The sequence below is a fragment of the Pseudophryne corroboree genome, chromosome 7 (genome assembly GCF_028390025.1).
Source record: "Pseudophryne corroboree isolate aPseCor3 chromosome 7, aPseCor3.hap2, whole genome shotgun sequence".
Classification (NCBI taxonomy): Eukaryota; Metazoa; Chordata; class Amphibia; order Anura; family Myobatrachidae; genus Pseudophryne; species Pseudophryne corroboree.
This window is the reverse complement of record NC_086450.1, coordinates 236,997,725-237,025,170: the sequence shown is the minus strand read 5'-3', so window position 1 is coordinate 237,025,170 and position 27,446 is coordinate 236,997,725. Positions and strand designations below refer to the sequence as shown.

Below are 27,446 nucleotides of genomic sequence, written 5' to 3'. Positions count from 1 at the left end.
GGCTCCAACAGACAGCTAACGAAGCACATCTGTGGCTCCACTGCCACCTTCCTTGCACACAAGGCGATTCGCAGGGAGGCTCAACTGGAGCTGCCCGTGGGAGTTCAGCCCAGCCGTTATTGCTGAGAGCTCATTGTCACAACTGAGGGCTGATGGCCGTGACTGGGAGCCTCAGTTGTAGGAACTGACGGGTATTTGAATTTAGGAGGAGCTATGGGACTCCTGTACATGCGTATTGACAGTAGCAATGAATGCCCGAGGGCGTGACCACGACAACTGGAATTGCCTTAAGTGCTTTTATTAAATAAAAAGTCAAATAACGTGCAAAAGAATAATAGAAAGTCACAAGTGATAATTAGGTGTACAACTGGTTAAGACCAGGAACCTGGAATATGGAGGAAAGTTCTGTAAACAATAAATGAAGCTAGGGTTCGCTGGAAGATGAGAAACGAAACTGGGGTTTGTAGGCAAATGAGGAAAGAAGCTGGAGTACGCTGGTAACTGAGGAATGAAGTATGGTTACTGAAAAGCCAAAGTTCAAACGCAGGAATCAGAGTAGACTGTAGAGGGTTAATCACTGGGGAGTCAGGTTACACTGCAGAGTGTAATCACCAGGGAAGTCAGGCTGAACTGCAGAATGGAATCGCAGGAGAGAGTCTGTAGTGAAGCTTGCAGGCTGGAAACACTGAAGACAATTGAAGCACGGACAATCTTTTGGGAGCTGGGACAGGATATTTATACCTGCTGCATAGCAGGGATTGGTCTGGCAATTATGACAAGGCTCCAGCATTGTCAGCACTGTGGATAGGAGGAATAATGTCATGTGACTGGAGTCTAACATGGCTGCGCCCATGAACACACACAGAATGGGAATTAAGTACTGTGAAACATGTAGTAATGGCAGCGGAGGCCGCAACAGCAGAACTTCATGCGCCCAGACTCGCACAGTGGCCACAGGGACAGGAGTGACAGCAGAGGCACACGGAGGACGTGCATCCAGAAGGGAAAATGGAGTCTCAGTACCCGGATCGTGACACTCATCTAACACCGTGCCGCATAGGTAACATCCAGCCGCCAGGGCACCACAGCCATCCGACAGTCTCGTGCACGGCTGCACTCCATCTCAGCCTGGCGGCAATTGCGGACACTGCTCTCCCTCCCCCTTGCAGGGGTCCAGCAGCTGGCTGTATCAAGATCACTCTGGGCTCTCCCTGCTATCATCACTCCAGCGGCCTGGGTTTTCTGCACACAGTTCATCCGTTTCACCATCATTGCTCATGCGAGTAACACACCTACATCTCAAGGGTCTCATTCACCCTAGGACTACCGGAATTGACAAGCGTCTATACGGATTAAATACTGTTGGGGACTTCCACGCATCAAGTGAGTTATATGCACTTGCATATAGACTTTTTAGTCTATCCTAACAGCTAAAATATTGTTGTTTTCTCTATCGTCCTAGTGGATGCTGGGGTTCCTGAAAGGACCATGGGGTTCCTGAAAGGACCATGGGGAATAGCGGCTCCGCAGGAGACAGGGCACAAAAAGTAAAGCTTTACGATCAGGTGGTGTGTACTGGCTCCTCCCCCTATGACCCTCCTCCAAGCCTCAGTTAGATTTTTGTGCCCGGCCGAGAAGGGTGCAATCTAGGTGGCTCTCCTAAAGAGCTGCTTAGAAAAGTTTAGCTTAGGTTTTTTATTTTACAGTGAGTCCTGCTGGCAACAGGATCACTGCAACGAGGGACTTAGGGGAGAAGAAGTGAACTCACCTGCGTGCAGGATGGATTGGCTTCTTTGGCTACTGGACATTAGCTCCAGAGGGACGATCACAGGTACATCCTGGATGGTCACCGGAGCCTCGCCGCCGGCCCCCTTGCAGATGCTGAAACGAGAAGAAGGTCCAGAATCGGCGGCAGAAGACTCCTCAGTCTTCTTAAGGTAGCGCACAGCACTGCAGCTGTGCGCCATTTCCTCTCAGCACACTTCACACGGCAGTCACTGAGGGTGCAGGGCGCTGGGAGGGGGGCGCCCTGGGAGGCAATGTAAACCTATTTTTTGGCAAAAAATACCTCACATATAGCCTCCGGGGGCTATATGGAGATATTTAACCCCTGCCAGAATCCGTTAAAGAGCGGGAGACGAGCCCGCCGAAAAAGGGGCGGGGCCTATCTCCTCAGCACACAGCGCCATTTTCCTCACACAGCTCCGCTGGTCAGGAAGGCTCCCAGGCTCTCCCCTGCACTGCACTACAGAAACAGGGTAAAACAAGAGAGGGGGGGCAAAATTGTGGCAAAAATATATATATTAAAGCAGCTATACAGGGAGCACTTATTATAAGGCTATCCCTGTCATATATAGCGCTTTTGGTGTGTGCTGGCAAACTCTCCCTCTGTCTCCCCAAAGGGCTAGTGGGGTCCTGTCTTCTTTAAGAGCATTCCCTGTGTGTCTGCTGTGTGTCGGTACGTGTGTGTCGACATGTATGAGGACGATATTGGTGTGGAGGCGGAGCAATTGCCAAATATGGGGATGTCACCCCCTAGGGAGTCGACACCAGAATGGATGGCTTTATTTATGGAATTACGGGATAGTGTCAACACGCTAAAGCAGTCGTTTGACGACATGAGACGGCCGGACAATCAATTAGCACCTGTCCAGGCGCCTCAAACACCGTCAGGGGCTGTAAAACGCCCGTTACCTCAGTCGGTCGACACGGACCCAGACACAGGCACTGATTCCAGTGGCGACGGTGACGAATCAACCGTATTTTCCAGTAGGGCCACACGTTATATGATTTTGGCAATGAAGGAGGCGTTACATATTGCTGATACTACAGGTACCACAAAACAGGGTATTATGTGGGGTGTGAAAAAACTACCTATAGTTTTTCCTGAATCAGATGAATTAAATGAGGTGTGTGATGAAGCGTGGGTTGCCCCCGATAAAAAACTGCTAATTTCAAAGAAGTTATTGGCTTTATACCCTTTCCCGCCAGAGGTTAGGGCGCGCTGGGAAACACCTCCTAGGGTGGACAAGGCGCTCACACGCTTATCAAAACAAGTGGCGTTACCCTCTCCTGAGACGGCCGCACTTAAAGATCCAGCAGATAGGAGGATGGAAAATATCCAAAAAAGTATATACACACATACAGGTGTTATACTACGACCAGCTATAGCGACAGCCTGGATGTGCAGTGCTGGGGTAGCTTGGTCAGAGTCCCTGATTGAAAATATTGATACCCTGGATAGGGACAATGTTTTACTGTCTTTAGAGCAAATAAAGGATGCATTTCTTTATATGCGTGATGCACAGAGGGATATTTGCACACTGGCATCACGGGTAAGTGCTATGTCCATTTCGGCCAGAAGAAGTTTATGGACGCGACAGTGGTCAGGTGATGCGGACTCAAAACGGCATATGGAAGTTTTGCCGTATAAAGGGGAGGAGTTATTTGGTGTTGGTCTATCGGATTTGGTGGCCACGGCTACAGCCGGGAAATCCACCTTTTTACCTCAAGTCACTCCCCAACAGAAAAAGACACCGACTTTTCAACCGCAGCCCTTTCGTTCCTTTAAAAACAAGAGAGCAAAGGGATATTCATATCTGCCACGAGGCAGAGGAAGGGGGAAGAGACTGCAACAGGCAGCTCCTTCCCAGGAACAGAAGCCCTCCCCCGCTTCTACAAAAGCCTCAGCATGACGCTGGGGCTTCTCAAGCGGACTCGGGGGCGGTCGTCTCAAGAATTTCAGCGCGCAGTGGGCTCACTCGCAGGTAGATCCCTGGATCCTGCAGATAATATCTCAGGGGTACAGGTTGGAACTAGAGACGGATCCACCTCGCCGTTTCCTGAAGTCTGCTTTACCAACGTCCCCCTCCGACAGGGTGACGGTCTTGGAAGCCATTCACAAGCTGTACTCTCAGCAGGTGATTGTCAAGGTACCTCTTTTACAACAAGGAAAGGGGTATTATTCCACTCTATTTGTGGTACCGAAGCCGGATGGCTCGGTAAGACCTATTCTAAATCTGAAATCCTTGAACCTGTACATAAAAAAGTTCAAGTTCAAGATGGAGTCACTCAGAGCAGTGATAGCGAACTTGGAAGAAGGGGACTTTATGGTATCCTTGGACATCAAGGATGCGTATCTCCACGTTCCAATTTACCCCTCACACCAGGGGTACCTCAGGTTCGTCGTACAGAACTGTCACTATCAGTTTCAGACGCTGCCGTTTGGATTGTCCACGGCACCTCGGGTCTTTACCAAGGTAATGGCCGAGATGATGATTCTTCTTCGAAGAAAAGGCGTATTAATTATCCCATACTTGGACGATCTCCTAATAAGGGCAAGGTCCAGAGAACAGCTAGAGATGGGATTAGCACTGTCTCAAGAAGTGCTAAAGCAGCACGGGTGGATTCTGAATATTCCAAAATCCCAGTTAATTCCGACAACACGTCTGCTGTTCCTAGGGATGATTCTGGACACGGTTCAGAAAAAGGTTTTTCTCCCGGAGGAAAAAGCCAAGGAGTTATCCGAACTTGTCAGGAACCTCCTAAAACCAGGAAAGGTGTCTGTACATCAATGCACAAGAGTCCTGGGAAAAATGGTGGCTTCTTACGAAGCAATTCCATTCGGCAGATTCCACGCAAGAATTTTCCAGAGGGATCTGCTGGACAAATGGTCAGGGTCGCATCTTCAGATGCACCAGCGGATAACCCTGTCTCCAAGGACAAGGGTATCTCTTCTGTGGTGGTTGCAGAGTGCTCATCTATTGGAGGGCCGCAGATTCGGCATACAGGATTGGATCCTGGTGACCACGGACGCCAGCCTGAGAGGCTGGGGAGCAGTCACACAAGGAAGAAACTTCCAGGGCGTGTGGTCGAGCCTGGAAACGTCTCTTCACATAAACATTCTGGAACTAAGAGCAATCTACAATGCTCTAAGCCAGGCAGAACCTCTGCTTCAAGGAAAACCGGTGTTGATCCAGTCGGACAACATCACAGCAGTCGCCCATGTAAACAGACAGGGCGGCACAAGAAGCAGGAGTGCAATGGCAGAAGCTGCAAGGATTCTTCGCTGGGCAGAGAATCATGTGATAGCACTGTCAGCAGTGTTCATCCCGGGAGTGGACAACTGGGAAGCAGACTTCCTCAGCAGACACGACCTTCACCCGGGAGAGTGGGGACTTCATCCAGAAGTTTTCCACATGCTTGTAACCCGTTGGGAAAGACCAATGGTGGACATGATGGCGTCTCGCCTCAACAAAAAACTGGACAGGTATTGCGCCAGGTCAAGAGACCCGCAGGCAATAGCTGTGGACGCGCTGGTAACGCCTTGGGTGTACCAGTCGGTGTATGTGTTTCCTCCTCTGCCTCTCATACCAAAAGTATTGAGAATTATACGGCAAAGAGGCGTAAGAACGATACTAGTGGTTCCGGATTGGCCAAGAAGGACTTGGTACCCGGAACTTCAAGAGATAATCACGGAGGATCCGTGGCCTCTACCTCTGAGAAGGGACTTGCTTCAGCAGGGTCCCTGTCTGTTTCAAGACTTACCGCGGCTGCGTTTGACGGCATGGCGGTTGAACGCCGGATCCTAAAGGAAAAAGGCATGCCGGAAGAAGTCATTCCTACCTTGATTAAAGCAAGGAAGGAAGTAACCGCGCAACATTATCACCGCATTTGGCGAAAATATGTTGCGTGGTGCGAGGATCGGAGTGCTCCGACGGAGGAATTTCAACTGGGTCGATTCCTACATTTCCTGCAATCAGGATTGTCTATGGGTCTCAAATTGGGATCTATTAAGGTTCAAATTTCGGCCCTGTCGATTTTCTTCCAGAAAGAATTGGTTTCAGTTCCTGAAGTCCAGTCCTTTGTTAAGGGAGTACTGCATATACAGCCCCCTGTGGTGCCTCCAGTGGCACCGTGGGATCTCAATGTTGTTTTGGACTTTCTCAAATCTCATTGGTTTGAACCACTAAAAAATGTGGATTTGAAATATCTCACATGGAAAGTGACCATGCTACTAGCCCTGGCTTCGGCCAGGAGAGTGTCAGAACTGGCAGCTTTATCTTACAAAAGCCCATATCTGATTTTCCATTCGGACAGGGCAGAACTGCGGACTCGTCCACATTTTCTCCCTAAGGTGGTGTCAGCATTTCATCTGAACCAGCCTATTGTAGTGCCTGCGGCTACAAGCGACTTGGAGGACTCCAAGTTGTTGGACGTTGTCAGAGCTTTAAAAATATACATTTCAAGGACAGCTGGAGTCAGGAAATCTGACTCACTGTTTATACTATATGCTCCCAACAAGTTGGGCGCTCCTGCGTCTAAGCAGACTATTGCTCGCTGGATTTGTAGTACGATTCAGCTTGCACATTCTGTGGCAGGCCTGCCACAGCCAAAATCGGTAAAAGCCCACTCCACAAGGAAGGTGGGTTCTTCTTGGGCGGCTGCCCGAGGGGTCTAGGCATTACAACTCTGCCGAGCGGCTACGTGGTCGGGGGAGAACACGTTTGTAAAATTCTACAAATTTGATACCCTGGCTAAGGAGGACCTGGAGTTCTCTCATTCGGTGCTGCAGAGTCATCCGCACTCTCCCGCCCGTTTGGGAGCTTTGGTATAATCCCCATGGTCCTTTCAGGAACCCCAGCATCCACTAGGACGATAGAGAAAATAAGAATTTACTTACCGATAATTCTATTTCTCGGAGTCCGTAGTGGATGCTGGGCGCCCATCCCAAGTGCGGATTATCTGCAATAATTGTACATAGTTATTGTTACCTAAATCGGGTTATTGTTGTAGGGAGCCATCTTTCAGAGGCTCCTCTGTTATCATACTGTTAACTGGGTTTAGATCACAGGTTGTACGGTGTGATTGGTGTGGCTGGTATGAGTCTTACCCGGGATTCATAAATCCTTCCTTATTGTGTACGCTCGTCCGGGCACAGTATCCTAACTGAGGCTTGGAGGAGGGTCATAGGGGGAGGAGCCAGTACACACCACCTGATCGTAAAGCTTTACTTTTTGTGCCCTGTCTCCTGCGGAGCCGCTATTCCCCATGGTCCTTTCAGGAACCCCATGGTCCTTTCAGGAACCCCAGCATCCACTACGGACTCCGAGAAATAGAATTATCGGTAAGTAAATTCTTATTATTACATTCAAAACGACACCTCCGGGGCTATATATTTTAGAATATTGAGAATTTTTTAACAGTAATTCCACCATCATAACCCACATGGGTTTGGGGATATTGTATTTAAATGATTTCATGCTATGTTGATTTGTCTTAATTATACTCCCGGGAGAATTGTTGTTATAATTTTATAAATTAATGTTTTCAACATTTGATTGTTGAGCGCAACTTGGTTCTTGTTGTATTTAGTGTATTTTCTAGGGACTGGCATTCCCTTTCCAAGTCGCTGCTGACAATCATATACACCACCATTCACTGAGCACACAGCTTATTTGTTTTTGTCGCCACATTCTGTGGTTGCGGTCATAGAAGGTGGACCTGGACTCCAAAAAGACCTTGGAGGTACATCTTCTTTGGGGAAGACCTAAATAAAATCGTGTCTGAACTGGCGGCTGCTAAGACTGCTTTTCTCCCAAATACTAATCCTTCTGCACAGAAGGCAAAAGGTACCACTTTTCGTTCATTTCGACCTCAAGGAAAAGCAAAAGGTCAGGCATACCCGAGACAATCTTGTGCTTCCAAATCCACTAAGCCCAAGGCAAAACAGTCCTGGGCGGCCCGTCAGCCTGCCTCTAAACAAGACAAGCCACATGACGGGGTGGGCCTACCTCTGGGGGACCCCAGGGTGGGAGGCCGACTTCTGCATTTCACCAAAGTCTGGTTAGTGACCACTTCAGACGCATGGGTGCGAGAAGTTGTCTCTCACGGGTACGCAGTCTCTTTCAAGAGACGTTCCCCTTCGCCAGCTTTGCACCACGGTCATCCCTTCAGATCCACTAAAGTCACAAACTCTGCAGCAGGTTGTGAGTTCCCTCCTGGATACAGGAGTGGTAGTGCCGGTGCCTTTGTCCCAAAGGGGCAGTGGTTACATACTCGACCCTGTTTCTACTCCCGAAACCCAATGGGTAATTCCGGCCTATATTCAACCTCAAATTACTAAACAAGTTTGTGACAGTGTCCAAGTTGTGAATGGAGACGCTGTGGTTAATTGTGCTGGCGATGGAACCTGGAGAAATATAATATGGTATCCCTGGACATTCAGGATGCGTACCTGCATATACCTATTGCCAAGTCACATCAGCAGTATCTGCGGTTTGCTATTGGCAACCTACACTATCAGTTCCAGGCTCTGCCATTTGGACTGGCTACGGCTACTCGGATCTTCACCAAGGTCATGGCCGTAATGACGGCACATCTCCGTCGCCAAGGAGTCAGGATCCTGCCGTATCTGGATGACTTGCTGATCCTGGCAAACTCCCACAATGTCCTCATCGGTCATCTACAACTGACGGTAAGCTTCCTACAAGCCTAAAGGTGGCTCATCAATTGGAAGAAATCCTTGCTGGTCCCAGCTCAGAGTATGGTGCACCTGGGCGCACTCCTGGACACACACATTCAGCATCTGTTCCTGTCTCCGGAGAAAGTCTTGAAGCTTCAGGACAGGATAAGATGCTTCCTCTGTTGCCCCAGAGTGTCGATACACTCGGCGATGCAAGTACTTTGCCTGATGGTGTTGGCATACGACATGGTAGAGTACGCTCAATTTAATTCCCGCCCTCTGTAGAGGTTAATCCATACCCAAATGGGACGGCCTACCTCATCGGATCAGATCTCACATGATTATCTTGACTCCGGAGGTTCGTCATTCGCTGACCTGGTGGCTCCAGGACCAGCAATTGAGCAGGGGCCATCCCTTCTGGATCCCCGACTGGGTCCTGCTGATGACGGACGCCAGCCTCATGGCAATGTTGGAAGTGTCAAAAATCCTTCAATGGGCAGAACGCCATCTGCTAGCAATATCGGCAGTGTTCATTCCGGGGGTCCTAAACTGGGAAGCGGACTTCCTCAGTCGCCAGGACGTACACGCCAGAGAGTGGAGTCTTCATCTGGAAGTCTTTCAACTCCTAGTGGACACGTGGGGCCTACCAGGTGTAGACCTGATGGCGTCTCGACACAATCACAAAATTCCAGTATTTGGATCACAGACCAGGGATCCTCAAGCAGCGTTCGTGGATGAACTAGCCACTCCATGGAACTTTCGGCTGCCTTACGTGTTCCCTCCAGTGTCACTCCTGCCCAGTGTTCTGCGGAAGTTCAAGTAAGAAGGAGGAATACTACTTCTAGTCGCTCCGGCGTGGCCCAGACGGCATTGATTCTCAGACCTGCAGGGTCTATCGACAGAGCGCCCTCTTCTACTTCCTCAATGACCAGACCTCCTCGTACAGGGCCCTTGTCTCTATCCAGACTTGGCCAGACTGGCTTTGACGGCGTGGCTCTTGAAGCATCACTCCTGAGAGCCAAAGGATTCTCTGAGGCGGTCATTCAAACTATGTTGAAAGCCCGTAAGCCGACGTCTGCTCGGATCTATTATAGGGTCTGGAATTCTTACTTCACCTGGTGTGTTGATAAGAACTATGATGCGTACAGATTCAAAACATCAAGAATCCTGGCTTTCCTGCAACAAGGCCTGGACTTAGGCCTTCCTCAAGGTTCACATATCTGCCTTGTCGGTGTGATTTCAGAGAAAAATTGCGTCTATACCTGACGTTCATACATTCACTCAGGGTGTGTTAAGGATTCAGCCTCCCTATGTCCCTCCTGTGGCTACATGGGATCTGTCTGTTGTGTCTGTCTGAATGCCCTGCAAGAGTCTCCATTTGAACCTCTTGAGTTAGTGGACCTTAAATGGCTCACAGTCAAGGTCCTGTTTCTGCTGGCTATTGCCTCTGCTAGAAAGGTGTCGGACTTAGGTGCTTTGTCCTGTCGTCCACCCTTTCTAATATTCCATCGTGACTGGGCAGTTCTGAGAACTCGCACAGGTTACTTACCTAAAGTGGTGTCATCTTTTCACCCTAACCAAGAGATTGTGGTTCCGGCCTTTATTTCTTCTGACTTGTCCCCCAAAGAGCGGTCTTTGGATGTCTGTATATATGTGGAGAGGACTGCCTCTATCAGGAGGTCAGATACCCTTTTTGTTGCTGGCCTGCGAATAAGCAAACCTTGGCCACATGGATTAGAATGGTGATTGCACAAGCTTATGCACAGGCTGGACTCCCAGCTCCTGCTGCTATTAAAGCCTATTCTACTCGGTCTGTTAGACCTTCTTGGGTGGCTCGCCGTGGTACGTCCACAGAACAATTGTGCAAGGCGGCTACGTGGTCCTCAGTGAACACGTTCATTAGGTTCTATGCCTTTGATACTTCCACCTCCCAGGATGCTTCCTTTGGACGTCAGGTTCTCATACCCTCTAAGGTGCGTCCCCTCCCTTGAGGCACTGCTTTACGAGATCACCCGGTGTTTTCCCTGTAGAACACAGTGCACCCTGCGCCAGAAAAGGAGAGTTATAGTAGTCTTACCATGGTTAACTCTCTTTCTGTCGAGGTACACTGGGTTCCACAGGGCGCCGACCCTGACGCACCTAGCTTCTATGGGTTTGTATGGCATTCGCCGCTGGTCCCTTCTCCCGTCGTGAGAATGTGCTTCTATGTGACTAACATCTGCCTTCATTCTTACCTGCTCCTACATTGGACTGGTTAACAAAAATTAGCTCACAGTGCCTGGAGGCGGGGTTACAGAGGAGGCCCCAATGCATCCTGGGACAGCCTAAAGCTGTAGCCTGTTGGTGCCTCTGGATCAAGATCCACTCTACACCCGATGTTTTCCCTGTGGAACCCAGTGTACCTCGCAGAAAGAGTTAACCATGGTACATCTACCATAACTCACCTTTTCTGTCCTTACACATTTGGTTGCATGGATATATACACAAGGGACGGAGTTTGTAGCAGCATTTACATAAACTTATAGATGGGCAACTGCGAACATAGTTGATTTTACATGTGACTCAGAATCAGCCCCACAGGCTCTTACTTAGTTTTTTTGCAGGGAATATACTGCATGTAGACAACAAACACTGATCAGCTTTATTTTTACACTCACAGGGGGGAATTCAGTTGGGCACAAGGTTTAGCGATACAAAAAAACACTCACACATGCTTACAAACATTCACACACACTTACACATATTACTACACTCACCGTATCTCCGTATCTCATTTTCTGACCTCTAATTTAATAGCAAAACACTGCAGCTGCGGGAATAAGCCTCTGCCACAGGTTTTTTTTTTATTTCCTGCCCTCAAGTGAATTCCCCCTTAAGGGGTAAAGTGGGGTTTTGTAACCCTTGCACATTGCTATCAACTTGAAGCACCAAGTCACTGATCTCAGTTTTTGAGATGCATTTTTACATAACTGAGAATGTTATCTTCTGTCCTTTTGTTAGATACAGGTTATGCAAGAAAATTCCAGGTGTTGTCATGACATAAGGTGCTATTGTAATATAACATGCTATTGTAATATAAGTTTTCAACTGAGTATTTCCAGATTAAGTTGAATAGGCATTAATGGAGGTGAATTATTATCAAGGACTTGGCACAAATAATTTGAATATTAATAATTTGTGTCGTCTTTCTTGTACAGGACCAGTTTTGATGAAAGCCAACACTACAACCTCCTGCAGTTCCAGGAAGGATAGCACTTACACCACTGGTCAGTCCCACCGATCCCGACATCGCTGGAGTAATATCAGTAGCCTGAGCACAGACAGTGGTATAGTTGGTGTTAACGATGAAAAAGAAGATTGTGAAGGTAGCACAAGACCTATAAAGCCAGGAGAAGTGGAGAGGGTAGACAGTGGCATTGGAGATGCACTTTCCAGGAGGTGGAGAGCTAGAGTAGCTGAAACTGCCACTTCTCTGGAAGCATGGGAGGCACACCGCCCATGCACCGACTGTGGGGAGGGAAATTCTGCAATGGATGCTGAGAGCAGGGGCAAGAGGAGAGAGACTTTGTGTATGAAATGCGTCACTCGTAGGATAGAACGTAAGGAAGCCGTTCTGGAATTTGTTAACACGGAATCGAGTTATGGGGAGGACCTGCGGATAATAAAAGAGGAATTCTACATTCCTATGCAAACTGCAGGACTGCTGACGCTGGAACAGCTGGCTGTTGTGTTCAGCAACATACAGGAACTCATCGATCTCAATGAGAAGTTCCTTGAGGTTCTACAGGAGGAAATTGACCAAGCGTTCGACCAGGTATATAGGAATTAGACAAGATAATAAATGCATTACTAGTTCTAGAGTGCAATTTACTACCACGTCTTAGGAACACAAATTTAATTTCTCATGAAAATGTACCTTTAAAATATTTTCATTAAACCAAAACTGTGTAAAAGCTAATCAATGAGGGGCCTATGTATTAATAATCACGGCACTGCCACAGTTTTCACCAATCTGTTTAATAAAAATATCCTGCTATGCACTAAGTGAAATGCGTAGGAACAGAGGTAGTGATAACTGCAGTCCCTGCAAGTTACTTCCCTGGTATTTTGGAGGAGTTTTTCATGTTTCCGGTTTTGGAGCCGGACAGGGTCTACAGGCGGGGTATCAAAAGAACTCACTCTTGCTACTATGCCTCCATAGTAAAGCAGTTCTGTGCAATCTCCTGCATTAGACTGTTAGTACATAGCAGGAATACATAAAAGTATGCAGAAACTGCAGATTCTACAGTATTTTATGAAAAAAAAAAAAAAACCTTTAGAAATAGGCCCCTATCGATTTTATGTTATTTGCAGGGAAATTTACCTCTGCTTCGTTATTGCTACATTTTATAGAATTGCCCCCCAATTAAAGCCATAAGAGAACATGTGTGTCCCTGAAATGTGTTATAATGGGTACTCTCCCTGTTGAGGATTAAGGGGGTCAGCAGATAACCTTTATTGTGGAACTCACCAGACCACTGCAGAAAGAAAACTGGGAACCAGCTAATGTGTTTTACAGCAGTGGAAATTAAGCATAAAATAGGCAAGGAAATTACTAATGAACAAAATGTCCTTATGAAACGTTATCTGTATTCCATATACTGCAGCAAAGATATATTTTTATTTTAGATTTTCATTAGAAATGCTGACATTATTACAGATGTTACTTAAACAGTACAGTTGTTATTATTATGCCATGGATTAGGGTATAGAAGATGCACTGACCATAAGACAGTCTGGTAATGGGGTAATTCAGATAAATCACTTTGTGTATTATCTCTATGCCCGTAGGGAGATGAGGACCTGATGACTGTCTGCATTGGTGAAATCTTCTTGGAGTTTGTGAACATGTTGCCGGAGTTCCAAACCTACTGTCTCCAGCAACCAACCTCAGTGGGGACACTCAACGCTCTGGAGAAAGAGAAGGAGCTTCTGAGGTGAGGCGAGGCTTAAACAGTATTAGTGATAACAGTGACAAATGTTCCATCATGGTCCACAGCTTTCTTTTCCTTTACCATCCTTTACCTGTGAGTCCCTCCATTTACAGGGTGCGGTCTAGAAAGTAAAATACACTGCTCAAAAAAATAAAGGGAACACTCAAATAACACATCCTAGATCTGAATGAATTAAATATTCTTATTAAATACTTTGTTCTTTACATAGTTGAATGTGCTGACAACAAACTCACACAAAAATTATCAATGGAAATCAAATTTATTAACCCATGGACGTCTGGATTTGGTGTCACACTCAAAATGAAAGTGGAAAAACACACTACAGGCTGAACCAACTTTGATGTAATGTCCTTAAAACAAGTCAAAATGAGGCTCAGTAGTGTGTGTGGCTTCCACGTGCCTGTATGACCTCCCTACAATGCCTGGGCATGCTCCTGATGAGGTGGCGGATGGTCTCCTGAGGGATCTCCTCCCAGACCTGGACATCCGCCAACTCCTGGACAGACTGTGGTGCAACGTGGCATTGGTGGATGGAGAGAGACATGATGTCCCAGATGTGCTCAATTGGATTCAGGTCTGGGGAATGGGCGGGCCAGTCCATAGCATCAATGCCTTTGTTTTGCAGGAACTGCTGACACACTCCAGCCACATGAGATCTAGCATTGTCTTGCATTAGGAGGAACCCAGGGCCAACCGCACAAGCATATGGTCTCACAAGGGGTCTGAGGATCTCATCTCGGTACCTAATGGCAGTCAGGCTACCTCTGGCGAGCACATGGAGGGCTGTGCGGCCCCCCAAAGAAATGCCACCCCACACCATTACTGACCCACTGCCAAAACGGTCATGCTGGAGGATGTTGCAGGCAGCAGAACGTTCTCCTTGGCGTCTCCAGACTCTGTCACGTCTGTCACATGTGCTCAGTGAGAACCTGCTTTCATCTGTGAAGAGCACAGGGCGCCAGTGGCGAATTTGCCAATCTTGGTGTTCTCTGGCAAATGCCAAACGTCCTGCACGGTGTTGAGCTGTAAGCACAACCCCCACCTGTGGACGTCGGGCCCTCATACCACCCTCATAGAGTCTATTTCTGATCGTTTGAGTAGACACATGCACATTTGTGGCTTGCTGGAGGTCATTTTACAGGGCTCTGGCAGTGCTCCTCCTGTTCCTCCTTGCACAAAGGCGGAGGTAGCGGTCCTGCTGCTGGGTTGTTGCCCTCCTACGGCCTCCTCCACGTCTCCTGATGTACTGGCCTGTCTCCTGGTAGCGCCTCCATGCTCTGGACACAGCAAACGTTCTTGCCACAGCTCGCATTGATGTGCCATCCTGGATGAGCTGCACTACCTGAGCCACTTGTGTGGGTTGTAGGGAGGTCATACAGGCATGTGGAGGCCACACACACTACTGAGCCTCATTTTGACTTGTTTTAAGGACATTACATCAAAGTTGGATCAGCCTGTAGTGTGTTTTTCCACTTTAATTTTGAGTGTGACTCCAAATCCAGACCTCCATGGGTTAATAAATTTGATTTCTGCTGCGGGGTACACTGGGCTCCACAAGTCTGGACAATGGGGTGTAGAGTAGGATCTTGATCCGAGGCACCCACAGACTCAAAGCTTTGACTGTTCCCAGAATGCACAACGCCGCCTCCTATATCACCCCGCCTCCCAGCACAGGAGCTCAGTTTGTCAGTTGGTGCTGCAGTAAGCAGGCACTTAACAGAGGGGCTGCTCCAAGCAGCCCTGAGAAAAGTTTTTTATGAGGTAAAAAGTGAAGACTTCAAGGGCAGCAGCGGTGGTAAATGTTTTGTGACATTCACTGCTGCAGCTCCAGCTCTCCCCAGCGGCGCTGTACACTCCCGAACCCTGGTTGCCGGGTACCTACTGCGGAGGCTCTGGTTTTCTTCATGTTAGACACACACGACTGGGGCACTCCAGGATCGCGTGGCCGTGCTTTGGGAGGTGGTAAGTGGGTTCCGCTCGCGGGACCCGGTCTTTATCGCGATCCAGCGCGGTCAGTGGGAGGCGGGCCGCGCGCGCTGGCAGTGGACACTGTGGCAGTACAGACGATCCCACTAGATCACCAGGGCATGGGCGCAGGTCGGGTTTTCTCTCTAAACCACTTCTTATATCGCCCACAGTACCCGGTGGTTTTGCCAGCAAGGGGGATAAGGCTTAGACCTGAAGTCCCTCCCCCAGCCCCAGGGCGCCATTTCCAGCAAATGTTCTCGCCCTGGAGCTGCATATCTGTCTTTTCCTCACTCCCAGTCAGTGTCTGCGACGCCATTACTCCTCAGCTCACTGTTCCTGGGACTGCTTGGGCAAATCCTCCTATGTACAGCCGCCTGGTTGTCAGCGCTGTGCCTTTACATGACACTTAAGTATTCTGCCTGCCTTTTTAGACAGTGATAGTTAAGAAGAGTGCATTTAGTCAGGGTTTTATAGTACAATTACCCTGTGATATACATCCACTTCTTACTGTGTACTGTTATATCTACTGTTATATAGCTGTGTAAGCTAGTCCAGTGCAGTATTATTGTCTGTAATAACCTCTGCATTGTACAAACTGTGACCTTCTGTGTGTGCATTTGATAGCTGAGTGTTGTCCATCTCGTGTCTTTCACTCAACTTGCTATCCCTATATTCTATAACCTGAGGGAGCTTGGTGCGTCAGGTGTTATCTAATATAGGATTTTCACAAAGATATACTGTATTACGTATTTTTCGCTGTGATTTGGTCACCATATCTCTCCTTTATCTCTGCTAGTGCTGACTACACTGCGCAGGGGTTTGGGATATTGTGCTGCTGATAATTGTACTGTGTTACCTCATACTGCAAGTTATATCATGTCTGCTTCTGAGGGTAACGGTTCTGGGGCGGAACACACTGCTGGTGTTGCTGAAGCCACAGGCACATATGAGGAGAATATAGCAGCTGTGGGCTCTGGTTCTGGGGGCTCCTTGCCCCCCAGTGGGACTGTGGCAACGGAGGCACATACTGACCCACTGTGGGACGCTTTTCCACGCTTCTGCATATGCTAGTTCATAAACTAACACCCCCTATGGGACCCCCAATGCCAGTACAACCGTATGTGGGCCCTGCAGCTAACCCGCCGTGGGCGGACGATTTATCTGCTCAATTAAAGAAGTTGAACCAGTCCTTGACTACTAAAAAGTATGACCAACGCTGGGCTTAGTCCAAGAGGTCCTCTAAGCGAGCGCTCGTCTCCTCACAATCCACTGCTGTCACTGACACCTCGTCTGATGAGGACGGCACTTACACTGACCCCACAGGTTCTGACTCAGATATGGCTGATGGGGAGGGTAGTTCACATGTGGATGTTCCTGACCTTTTGGAGGCTATTAAATTAATTCTGCAGATTACGGATGATCCCGAGCCATCCGTGCTTCCTAAGAAACCAGATAGGTTCAAGCGTCAGAAGGTGGTTAAACAGGTTTTACCTCACTCTGATCACCTAGTGGATATACGTCAGGAACCCTGCGAAAACCTGGGTACGAAGTTTGTGCCTCAAAAGAGGGTGCTGGCTCGCTATCCCCTCGCGCCAGAGCTGTCTAACATTTGAGAAACACCTCCTCCAGTGGACTCACATGTGGCTAGGATGGTGGTTTCCTCAGCTCTACCTGTCACTACCGTCACGTCTCTGAAAGAGCCTACGGATAAACGTGTGGAGGGTTGTCTAAAAGCGATTTACACCCTCACGGGTGCTGCACAAAGGCCTACTATTGCAGCTTCATGGGCTGCTGAGGCTATTGAAGCATGGGCCTTGGAGTTAGAAGCTGAAATCTCCTCTGACCATGCTAGACAATGCTTGTCATATATTGTCACAGCTTCTCGATATATTAAAGAGGCGGCTTCTGATGCCGGTATCCTGGCAGCCAAGGCCTCTACTACGTCAGTCCTGGCTCGACGGATATTGTGGCTGAGATCCTGGTCTGTGGATCTGGACTCTAGAAAAACCCAGGAGGTACTCCCTTTCAAGGGAGATATTCTGTTTGGGGAGGACTTAAATAAGATAGTGGCTGACTTGGCTACTGCCAAAACTTCCTGTCTACCTAATACCGCTCCTTCTGTGTCGAAGGCTAAAGGTACGTCCTTTCGACCCTTTCGTCCTTCAGGTAAAGCAAAAGGTCAGGTGTACCATAAGCAGGCCCGCACTTCCAAACCTGGTAAGCCGAAGCCCAAAAGAGCCTGGGCTGCCCGTCAGCCAGCTGCCAAGACGATAAGCCTGCCGCATGATGGGGCGGGCCTCCCCCTGGGGGATCACAGGGTGGGAGGCCGGCTTCTAGGGTATACCCAGGAATGGTTGAAGACCACTTCAGATGCCTGGGTACGGGAAGTCGTCACTCGAGGTTACGCCATTGCCTTCAAAAACCGTCCCCCTCATCGATTTTGCCAGACAGACGTCCCTTTGGACCGGACAAATGCAAAAACTCTACACTCTGTGGTACAGACCCTCCTGGATACAGGAGTCGTAGTACAGGTGCCTCTTGCTCAGAGGGGCCGCGGGTACTATTCTCCGCTGTTTCTAGTCCCGAAACCGAATGGGTCCTCCCGGCCCATTCTCAACCTCAAGGCATTGAACAGGTTTGTGAAGATTTCCAAGTTCCGTATGGAAACCCTTCGCTCTATAGTTCTGGCCTTGGAACCTGGGGACTACATGGTCTCCTTGGACATACAGGATGCTGACCTGCATATTCCTATAGCAGTGTCACATCAACAATACCTGAGGTTTGCTATTGGCAACATCCATTATCAGTTTCGGGCGTTACCTTTTTGGTTTAACAGCGGCTCAGCGAGTCTTCACCAAAGTTATGGCGGTGATGACGGTGGTACTCCACCGTCAAGGGGTCAGGATACTGCCATATCTGGACGACTTGTTAATCCTTGCAAATTCCCCAGATCTTCTCCTGTGTCATCTGGATTAGACGGACCGGTTTCTAAAAGCCCACGGGTGGCTCATCAACTAGAAGAAATCCTCCCTGGTCCCTGCTCAGAGCATGGTGCACCTGGGAGCGCTGTTAGACACTCACAACCAGAGGTTGTTCTTGTCTCAGGAGAAAGTACTGAAGCTTCAGGAGAGGATTTGTTGCTTCCTTTCTCGTCCGCAAGTGTCGATACATTCGGCTATGCAGGTGCTGGGCCTCATGGTGTCAGCATTCGACATGGTGGAGTATGCTCAATTCCATTCTCGTCCCCTCCAGAAGCTGATTCTAGCCAAGTGGGACGGCCTGCCTCACCGGATCAGGTCTCACATGATCTCATTGACTCCGGAGGTCCGTCTGTCGCTGCTCTGGTGGCTCCAGGACCAACAATTGTGCAGGGGCCGTCCCTTCTGGATATCCAACTGGGTCCTGTTGACGACAGATGCCAGTCTAAGAGGTTGGGGCGCGGTGCTGGAGCAGCACACCTTACAGGGTCGGTGGACCAAGGAGGAATCTCTCCTCTCGATCAACATTCTTGAGTTGCGGGCGGTCTTCAATGTGATGAACCTGGCCCATCATTTAATTCAGAACCGTCCTGTTCAAGTACAGTCGGACAACGCCACCACAGTGGCTTACATAAATCATCAAGGCGGCACTCGAAGCCGTTTGGCAATGAAGGAAGCCTCACGAATTCTAGAGTGGGCAGAACGCCATCTACCGGCAATATCGGCAATATTCATTCCGGGAGTCCTGAATTGGGAAGCGGACTTTCTCAGTCGTCAGGACGTGCATGCCGGCGAGTGGGGCCTCCATCCAGAAGTGTTTCAACTCCTCGTGGAAAGGTGGGGTCTTCCAGATGTGGATCTGATGGCGTCTCGACACAATCACAAGGTTCCGGTCTTCGGAGCAAGGACAAGGGATCCTCAAGCAGCATTCGTGGATGCGCTGGCGGTGCCGTGGAGGTTTCTGCTGCCGTACGTGTTCCCTCCGGTGTCACTTCTGCCCAGGGTAATTCGGAAGTTCAAGCAAGAAAAAGGAAATCTGCTTCTCATAGCTCCGGCGTGGCCCAGACGGCACTGGTTCTCAGACCTGCAAGGCCTATCGTCAGAGCGCCCACTTCTACTTCCACAACGCCCAGACCTCCTCATTCAGGGCCCTTGTGTCTACCAGGACCTAGCCCGGCTATCTTTGACGGCGTGGCTCTTGAAGCTTCCGTCTTGAGGGCTAAGGGTTTTTATGAAGAGGTCATTAAAACTATGTTGCGGGCCCGGAAACCGGCTTCTGCTCGGATTTACCATAGGGTCTGGCATTCATACTTTGTTTGGTGCGCATCTAACAATTATGACGCTTCCAAGTTTAGTACAGCCAAACTTTTGGCTTTTCTGCAGCAGGGCCTAGATTTAGGCCTGCGTCTGGCCTCCCTCAAGGTTCATATTACTGCCTTGTCGGTGTGGTTTCAGAGAAAAATTGCGACTTTACCTGATGTTCATACTTTCACTCAGGGTGTGTTGCATATCCAACCTCCCTATGTCCCGCCTGTGGCTCCTTGGTACTTGTCGGTGGTTTTGGAGGCGTTGCAGGAGCCTCCATTTGGACCTCTTGGTTCAGCTGACCTTAAGTGGCTTTCCCTTAAGGTGGTGTTCTTGCTGGCTATTGCCTCTGCTAGAAGAGTGTCGGATCTGGGTGCCTTGTCTTGTAGTTCCCCATATCTGATTTTTCACCATGACCGGGCGGTTCTTAGGACTCGTCCCGGATATTTACCTAAGGTGGTTTCTTCGTTCCACCTTAATCAGGAGATTGTGGTTCCAGCCTTTGTCTCTCCTGAGCGGTCTTTGGATGTGGTACAGGCTCTCCGTATCTATGTGAAGAGAACTGCTTCTATTCAAAAATCTGATTCTCTCTTTGTTTTGTTTGGATTTCACAAACGTGGCTGGCCTGCTCACAAGCAGACCCTGGCCAGATGGATTAGAATGGTGATTGCACATGCTTATGTGAAGGCTGGTCTGTCAGCTCCTGCTCACATTACGGCCCATTCTACTCGGTCTGTTGGACCTTCTTGGGCGGCCCACCGTGGTGCGACCCTTGATCAATTGTGCAAGGCGGCTACGTGGTCCTCCGGGAACACGTTCATAAGGTTCTATGCCTTCGATACTGCCGCTTCCCAGGATGCTTCCTTTGGACGCCGGGTTCTTGTGCCCGCTACAGTGTGTCTCCTCCCATAAGGAACTGCTTTAGGACATCCCCATTGTCCAGACTTGTGGAGCCCAGTGTACCCCGCAGCAGAAAACGAGTTTTATGGTAAGAACTTACCTTTGTTAAAACTCTTTCTGCGAGGTACACTGGGATCCACAAGGCGCCCACCTTGACGCACTTAGCTTCTTTGGGTTGATATGCCATTAGCCGCTGACACTTCTCTTGTCATGAGAGTATGGTATATGTGGCTACTAACCGTTGTCGTCTCTTTTCCTACTACTGCATTGGGCTGGTTAACTAAAACTGAGCTCCTGTGCTGGGAGGCGGGGTGATATAGGAGGCAGCGCTGTGCATTCTGGGAACAGTCAAAGCTTTGAATCTGTTGGTGCCTCGGATCAAGATCATACTCTACACCCCATTGTCCAGACTTGTGGAGCCCAGTGTACCTCGCAGAAAGAGTTTTAACAAAGGTAAGTTCTTACCATAAAACTCGTTTTCCATTGATAATTTTTGTGTTATTTTGTTGTCAGCACATTCAACTATGTAAAGAACAAAGTATTTAATAAGAATATTTCATTAATTTAGATCTAGGATGTGTTATTTGAGTGTTCCCTTTATTTTTTTGAGCAGTGTATATAGACCATAATGAGATAAATATTATAGGGTTGGACAATCCAGGCATTGATACGAGGGAACAGGAACAGGGAGGAATGAGAACCTGGAACACTTTACTACTTTAATTATTAGACTCTATGTATCTGACAAAGGCTAGCTGGAAAAAAATGTGTTTACAGATTTCAGATTTTGCAAGTGTAATAAACTATTAATGATGTAGTGGAAAAATAATACTTTGAAATATCATAATTGAGATGAACGGGTTGTGCCGCTCAGCATGCCCCTATCTTTCAGCCATGACTGTCAATGGCAGACCGGCAACTTCTGTATTCTAACGTGAAATCACAGTGGTCACCCCGGGTCTTCTTCTAGGGTGGGAGGCCTTGGTCAGTTATCCCATGTAAAGCATTTCTAAGCTGGATCCAGTAGTAACTGCTGCTACACTAATAGTTGCTTTGGATAGTTATTAGTAAGAATAAGATTTAATACTATCCTGTTTTTGTCCATATTATTTCCATAGTTCTTATATTAAAATAAATATTTGGTATCTCTGTGCTCAGAAGAACTAGACAAATGCATTTCTGGGTAATTTTCTGTGGATCACTGTAAATATATAACCATGGGAAACATCATGGAATTTGGTTTTGTCTTCCTCAGATAATGACATTTACAGTTCCATCAATTTTAGTAAATTTCCATGCAAAAGATTTAAATGTCCTCAACTTCACAATCTAAAATGTAATTGCATCAAAAATAAAAAGTAATTGCTGAAATAAAATACATGAAAATGAGCCAGGTCTTGGAGGCGCAGGGACATGGGCCCAGCATCTATTGCTTATGGCCTATAAACTCCTTCCCTTGTGTCCATCCGTGTGGCTGAATGTGCAAGGAATATGGCTGGTGCAGTTTCTCAGTCTGACCACTGCCTCCTGTGCTCGCGTATGTAAACGAAGCTGCTTGTATTGACACGCCTGTGACATACCTCCCAACTTTGCATCTTCATAAAGAAGAAAAAGGGTGTGGCCTAAGCAAAGGGGTGTGGCTTCGCGGAGGACCCGCGATCACGAGCCACGCCCCATTTTCATCACTGAGGGGGCATGCCCAGCGCTCTGTGAGCCGCTGGCATGCCCCCTCTACCTCTGACTCTAGTGAATAGACGATGTGCGCATGCGCACAGCGTCTATTCACCACTGCCCTGCTAAGCAGGGCAGCGCGTGCAGGAGCCTCCCAACTGCCCCCCCCCCCCCCCACCCCACCGCGGCACACTGCGGCCCGTGGGTGGGACAGCGGGACAGTCCCCAAAAACGGGACTGTCCCGCGAAAATTGGGACTGTTGAGAGGTATGCTGTGACACTCCCATAACATGGCCACTTTTTGCATGCACTGCTAGCCTCATCCCAGTCGATGCCTCCATTTTTCCACCACCTTTCAGATACTGTTTCAATCGGTCGCAGTGGCATCTTTGTGCATACAGTCTGTGTAATGCATGTGCCATAGTGTTGCCAGAATTTTTGGTGCATGCGCAGAATCAAATAATCAACTACGTGAGCATCGGCACTGCATGCGGATTGTCCGCGGCTATGTCTCAGGCTAATAGTACATAATGGAGATGTCTGCATTATATTTTGTGCTTCTTACTGCAGCAGTGCTAACCACACCTCCATCCCTACCCCCCATAACAACATCTGTGTGGAAATAGAATGTAAGATGTGCAAAGGCGTTGGGTATGGTATGTCGGTGGTGTTCAAGTCAAATTACTTTCTAATAAATATTTAAAATGCCAGCTCTAATATATACTGCGGACGCCAGGCGCATCTTATTACCATGTGCTATGAATGTGCGCTGTACGTCGCAAAACACTACATCCCATAAGAGAAAACAATACACCCACACATTATCTGAGTTCCAAAGTTCATTGATGTATATATTTGTTTTAAAAAGGATATGTATACAATATATCACATGTACAGTATATATATTTACATGGTTACAATTTACACAGTAAGCAGTTATTACAAACTAATTCATTACAGACACAGCCAGCATACAATTACCCTCTCTCTCAATGCACTTTATGCACTAATCGCTCCAGTTCTTCCATCTTTAGCTCTGCCTCAACACCAGCTAACAGCAGCAGAGTATCACCAACACACCATCTCGCTCAGGACCCAGGAGAAGAACAGGACAGGAAACTCTTCTGTGTGGGATCAGCTATACTCTGAGTCTGTTGGGGGTGTACAGATCTCTCTGTTATTGGTCTAGGGGAGGGAACTTTCTCATTCATGATGAGTCATTGGTCAGTGTGAGGGCTTTTGTTAAAGGTTGCTGGCCTTTGGTTTCCTGTCCACACATGCTCCTTTAAAAATCCTTTTGTTCCAGTAAAAGTGACTTCATATTCCTACAATTAATCATATCTACTCATGGCAATGTGCTACAACTTAATCACAGGCATCAAATTGACACACACATTCTCCCGGTCATCCTGACACCATGCATGACATGCCCATCTAGCTCCGCTCCATCAATACACATACATGAGGTTATATTCCATTATATAATTTGAAACCTTATGATGTCTGGTGCTTGATATGTTTAAATGTATGTGCTGTATGAAATATGTGTTGAATATATCTTTCTGGCATGTCTGTGTGAGTGCATATGTTATCATATATTGCTGTGCTCGCTGCGTGTATTTGCAAGCATAGCAACTCATAATGTGTGGGGTTTGTATGTTCTCTCTATGTAATATTTTTTACTTTGACAGTGGCCGGGATCCCGGCGGTCAGCATACTGACGCCAGGATCCCGGCGGTCAGCATACTGACACCAGGATCCCGGCCGCCGGAATGCCAGCAGGAGGGGCGAGTGCAATGAAACCCCTTGCAGGCTCGCTGCGCTCACCACGCTGCAAGCTCGGTGGCTCTATTCCCACTCTATGGGTGTCGTGGACACCCACGAGTGGGAATAGCCCCTGTTAGCTGGGATTACAGCTGTAGGTATTGTCAGTGGTCGGGATTCCGGTGTTGGTATCCTGACCATTGGGATCCCGACTACCGGCAATGTAACAGCATCCAGTGCAAAGACAGGTAAAAGAGGAACTGAAAATCTGTTTGTAGGTTTGATAAACAGAATGAAATCTACCTGCAGCACTTGAGTCTCACAACAGCCTAAAATTAACTGCTTGTGCTGGACTTTTTAAGGTACTTTAGATCTCTCTCTCTGGGTCCTCAGAGGGGTTTTTATAACCCTGCCAATCATTGCATGCTAGAGAAGGCTGAAGCAGTGGTTATACAAAGCTGAAGATGCTAGTACATTGTTGGATGTTAGATGATAACTAGATGCTTAAATCCAAAAAATGCAATCAGTCTGGGGTTAGTGCAACATCTTTAAATCCAAAAGCTGCCTCTCATTTTTGTTCAACATATTTTCCCAGATTATGTACATTTCTGAAATATTTCCATTAACTAACAGGCTTAATACATAATACGTTTGACTGTTTGCATTCTTTGGCACTCTCCTTCTCCAAATAACAGTCCAGTGCCCTCCAAAATAGCACAAGGGGAGAAAATACAATACCAAGCAATGGGTATGTGAAGTAAATGATCAAACAGAAGCAAAACCATTATACCAACGTCACAATATTCTAAGAACATTTTCATGTACCATGATGAAATGTTTTAATAACATTGAAATGTCGGTATAATGGTTTTGCTTCTGCTTGATCATTTACTTCAAGTCCTGCTGACTTGGATCTATATCTACACATATAATATATATATAATAGCAGGTTTCCGCCACCACCTGTTGATCACAAGAGGTACTGCAAAAACTGTTTCTTTTCTTTAAATCTCCAGTTGGGCTTTCAGACACCTACAATAAATTTTGTATGTCTCAAAATAATTCTCTCAGGGTAATTCAATTAATTGCTGAGTGCCTTTGCAAGAATTGAATTGTTAGTTGGTTAACCTAGCACACTTGTTATTGACATTACAGATGTTAAGTAGAATGCAGTCTGCAGAGTAGAATGTTGCATGTGTGTTTCTCCTGGGAAAACTTACGTATTCTTATTTCTAATTCCTTAATTTTAGAATTTTCCTGGATGTGTCTCAAAATGATAACACTGCTCTACGACGCATGAACCTCCGATCATTCCTCATGGCTCCTTTACAAAGAGTCACTAAGTACCCTCTCCTCCTGAGCCGGATACTCAAAAGTACAACAGAGTTTCACCCTGATCACAGCAGTTTGTGGGAAGCCAAAAGCCGAATTGAATCCCACTTAGAGCACATCAATATGAAAACTAAGCAGGAAGGGAACACATGGACGTTACGTTCCTTCCGCAGAGAGAGCAGGAAGAATAGGGAAGTGACCAACATTGAGATGAGAGAGATGGCAATCAAGCAAGTCAGCTGGCCAAGAGAGGAGACACGCTTCATTAAAGAAGGATCTCTGCAATTAGCACAACCTACAGATGGCCAATGGGTAAAGAAAGGTTGCAAGTCTCTAAAGTTCCAGAATGTACATGCTCTTCTGATGGTGAACATGAAGAAGATTTCTGATGGTGGTCCGGAAAGTAGCACTTCTGATAAAACAGTTAAAGATGCTGTTTTGGTGCTGATCAAAGACAAAAGTAATGGGAAATTTGTGATGCTCAGGGACCCCCTGAAACTTGGCCACTGTGTGGTGTCCACAGACCCAGAATGTGAAGATACATTTGAACTCTTGGAGATCAGAAGAGAAGGGTTTGTGTTTCGAGATAATGACAGTTCCCGAACTCAACATTGGTTCCAACAGATTAAAAATTACTCCAGTGATCTTGGATCCTGGAGGAAACGTCGCAATGCTCTCCCAAATATAATGATAAGCACAGTGCAAAATAGACCATGAAGGCGTCACATATAAAGGGTTGAAATTACCCCCAAGCATCTGCACAAATGTAGACCAATTACTGTACCAAGTTTATTTTAGCAAAACCAAGACTCTCGTAATCTTACCATAGTTTGAACAATTTTGCACAGGTTGTACAGAGATGGATCTCAGCTTGGAGTATTTTACTGTTTCTCATCCCTCTCTTCAGCCATCTTCCATAGGGCAATCTGCAAACCATGACCTACAGTATGGAAGAACTAGGGAATTCTTTTCTTGCTAAAGAAATGAAGAAAGGAATGAGAAACTGAGCTGCTGTCAGAATACTCTTTAGTATTAAAGGTTATAGCAGCTAGGTTTCCCGATGCAGAACCAAAACTAAAACCAACAACCCTCACAAGGTTTACTCATGTACTGGATAATTCTCATGTGATTCGCATAAATTATAACGTATTTATTGTCAATCAGGAGGCATCCATTTACAGTTTCTTTGCGGTTGAGTTCATGTTTGGGCATCTTTCACATGGCTTGTAAACCTATAGAGATATAACAGTTGTGCCCTTGCAGCATTGGGTGGAATACGAGATGATGTTGTTACTGCAGAACTAAGAAATGCACCCCCTGTTGGAGTGTCAGAGCAATGAGCAACTTCAGCTAATGCGGGCATATGCCACTAGTTCCAAGAAACCCAAAAAATCAGAGCACACTTTTTGAGACTTGCATTTCAACCACAACTGGTGTGCCATAGGTTGCTGAAGGCACCATGCCACAGCCAACAAATGGCTGCAGTAAAGTCACCCATCTGAAATCAGCCTCATTGTAATATATATATATATATATATATATATATATATATAAAGTCTTTTTTTATTGAATAAAATTTTAAATACATTTCAGTCATTTTTGACCTGTCAGATCAGCTGCAGTTTTCCATACTAGGTGTTCCAGCATCAGATTAAATGTAATACCAGATTTCAAAGAGATAGTGTGTGTTGGTTACTAGCCGGACAATAAAATGCAAATCGTGCAAAAGAATAGAATCAGAATCTCATTTAATAAAGTCACGGCAACTGTTGCTTTGCATGATCATCTTTATTTGTTGTTATTCTTATTAGAATACTGACTTTACTACACATATATTGGGTTAATAACACTAAGACAAGTGTTATAATGGCCCATTCATCATAGATCACATATGCAATGCAATCTGGGTGCAATATTAGCGCCCATGATTACATTGCAACATGCGATCACTATGGCTGAATGTATGATCCAGCAGCCGCAGAGACAGGGGCTCTGAAAGGAGACCATCCCCGCGATGTGCTGTAAGGGCTGCCGAGGCTTCTGAGCATGCATTGTCCCGCTGACCGCACA

The 27,446-nt window shown here is 47.2% G+C and overlaps 1 protein-coding gene across 3 annotated transcripts in view; it reads left to right on the top strand.

The window, feature by feature from the left end:
• Positions 1 to 27,150, top strand: part of LOC134945028 (uncharacterized) — a 277,136-nt gene extending 249,986 nt beyond the window's left edge. For all 3 annotated transcript variants that reach the window (XM_063934039.1, XM_063934038.1, XM_063934037.1), the window contains 3 exons: positions 11,662 to 12,278; positions 13,295 to 13,440; positions 25,295 to 27,150. In XM_063934039.1, the coding sequence (XP_063790109.1) occupies positions 11,662 to 12,278; positions 13,295 to 13,440; positions 25,295 to 26,093 (1,562 nt within the window). In that variant the 3' untranslated portion in view covers positions 26,094 to 27,150. The remainder of the gene's footprint in view (positions 1 to 11,661; positions 12,279 to 13,294; positions 13,441 to 25,294) is intronic.
• The last annotated feature ends 296 nt before the right edge of the window (positions 27,151 to 27,446 follow it).